A 1,992-nucleotide genomic window follows, 5' to 3' on the forward strand; every position below is an offset into this window, starting at 1 on the left:
TGATTATCTCCACAGAATGTGGGTGTGTGGTCACTCTTAGCTTCATTTCTCCCCATAGACCTTACTGGCATGGGTGTCCCTACCAGGAGCTTGTGCTCCAGCCTGCATTGCCCTATGGATCTGTAAAACTACTGGGCTCTCCCACCACGACCAGGTGGTGACCACAGGAGAGTTATTATTATTATTATGTTTTCTGGTTTATTTTATTTAAAATTACAATAATTATATATATACAAGTAAAATGGCAAAACTGTATTTGGGACAAGACCATGTCTCGGAGACTCACTACTAAGTGGAGAAATCACTTTGATGCTCAAGGTGGGTCTCATTCTCATTCTCCAATCTTCTTTGGTAGCGCTGCTTTTGGGCACGATCGTTCAAACTTTGCTGGCCACGATGCATTTTTTATGAAATTAACCTATCTAATTTCAAAATTTCTCTCCGTTGCATGTCAGCCCGGGTTGAATTTTTGTCGATGCGTAATGAAAATTTCCCGTTTTTGAAAAATCAATCGTGGCTATTGTATCGTCCGAATTTATTTTTTTATTTTGCACAAACAATATACAGTTTAACTGATTATAATGTCATCGGATGTAATGACAACCCTAATATAATGTCAAATTTTTATCAGTCCCACGATTTTACTATGCTAGATAATGTTAAATAAACCCACTTGTAACGACATAAAACCATTTTAACGTCAGATTTGAAGAACTCCCAAATTTACAAAATTAGATTACAAATTTTATTTAACATAGAAGAAACTACGTGTTCAGTCCTAAGGTCCTTCTTAGAATGATTGTGGGTGGTACTCTCCCCACATGACTTTGGTGGGGTGAGGTGCCTGTTTTGCCTGTTTGTAGAAGAGGGTTGCTATTTTGTATTTTATTTTGACTCGGTTCTCTGACTACCTACAAGTCTGGATTTTTTTATGTGCAAATGATTTGGGCACCTAATACTCTGTGCCAAATATCAACTCTTGACATGTACTCCTTCATACCTCTATACTGGTAACAAAAAACAGCAGTACGATTTTATAAACAAGAGATAGTCTTGTCAATAACTTATATACAATCATTTATAAATTTATTAAGCTTCAGCCATTTATATACTCTATATAATATATAATTAAATGATAAAAATTATAAATAAGAAATTTTGCTAAATAATAACTCTTATAGTTTTGTCATGAATAATATGCAGTCTTTAAAATATTTACATTGGTGACAATTTAACTATCTTAATGAAAAGATGTTCTAACAAAATAAATCTAAATATAGATCAAATATTTATTCTAAGTTTTAAGTTNTAGATAGTGTGTTGCCCATCCTAACTTGGAATCTTCGATTCTGCAGAAAGTTTTTTATAAAAACTGGCAAATTACCCCGCAATCCGAATTCATGTAAATCACGAAGTATTCCGTAACGCCAGCAGCGATCGTAGGCTTTTTCTATATCAAAGAAAACAGACACTAAGTGCTGTCGTCTAACAAACGCTTCGCGTATAGATGTTTCAAGTTTTACTAAATTGTCCGTGGTACTTCTATTCCTACGAAATCCACTCTGATGTGGTGAAAAATAGTTCTTTTCCTCTAGGAGGAACATCAGACGTCTGTTTACCATCCTCTCAAAGAGTTTACACAGGCAACTTGTCAGAGAGATTGGTCTATACTTAGAGGGATTCTTGTGGTCTTTACCATGTTTTGGAATAGGGATAATAATTGATAGTCTCCAAGAGTCAGGAAAAGTATTTTCTGTCCATATTCTGTTAAACAGATGCAGGAGATTACAAAGAGAATTGTTCGAAAGATTTTTAATCATGCTGTAGTGGATTTTATCCGGGCCTACAGCACTATTTTTTGCACGAGAAATCAGAGTTTGTAATTCGATTCTAGTGAATGGCACATTATATTCCTCATTAGATGAGGAGTGGAAGTTTAAATGTTGCTTTTCCTTTTGCACTTTGTAAGCTTGGAAATCCTTTGAATACATA

The 1,992-nt window shown here is 34.9% G+C and overlaps 1 protein-coding gene across 1 annotated transcript in view; it reads right to left on the reverse strand.

Moving 5' to 3' along the window:
* The window catches only part of LOC111616093 (reticulocyte-binding protein PFD0110w-like), a 57,561-nt gene extending 57,159 nt beyond the window's left edge, over positions 1 to 402 (reverse strand). Inside the window, exon 1 of the mRNA XM_023357526.1 lies at positions 384 to 402. Within this exon, the coding sequence (XP_023213294.1) occupies positions 384 to 402 (19 nt within the window). The remainder of the gene's footprint in view (positions 1 to 383) is intronic.
* Positions 403 to 1,992: the final 1,590 nt, after the last annotated feature.

The sequence above is a fragment of the Centruroides sculpturatus genome, unplaced genomic scaffold, assembly GCF_000671375.1.
Source record: "Centruroides sculpturatus isolate CEXI.00-Female unplaced genomic scaffold, Cexi_2.0 scaffold1524, whole genome shotgun sequence".
NCBI lineage: Eukaryota > Metazoa > Arthropoda > Arachnida > Scorpiones > Buthidae > Centruroides > Centruroides sculpturatus.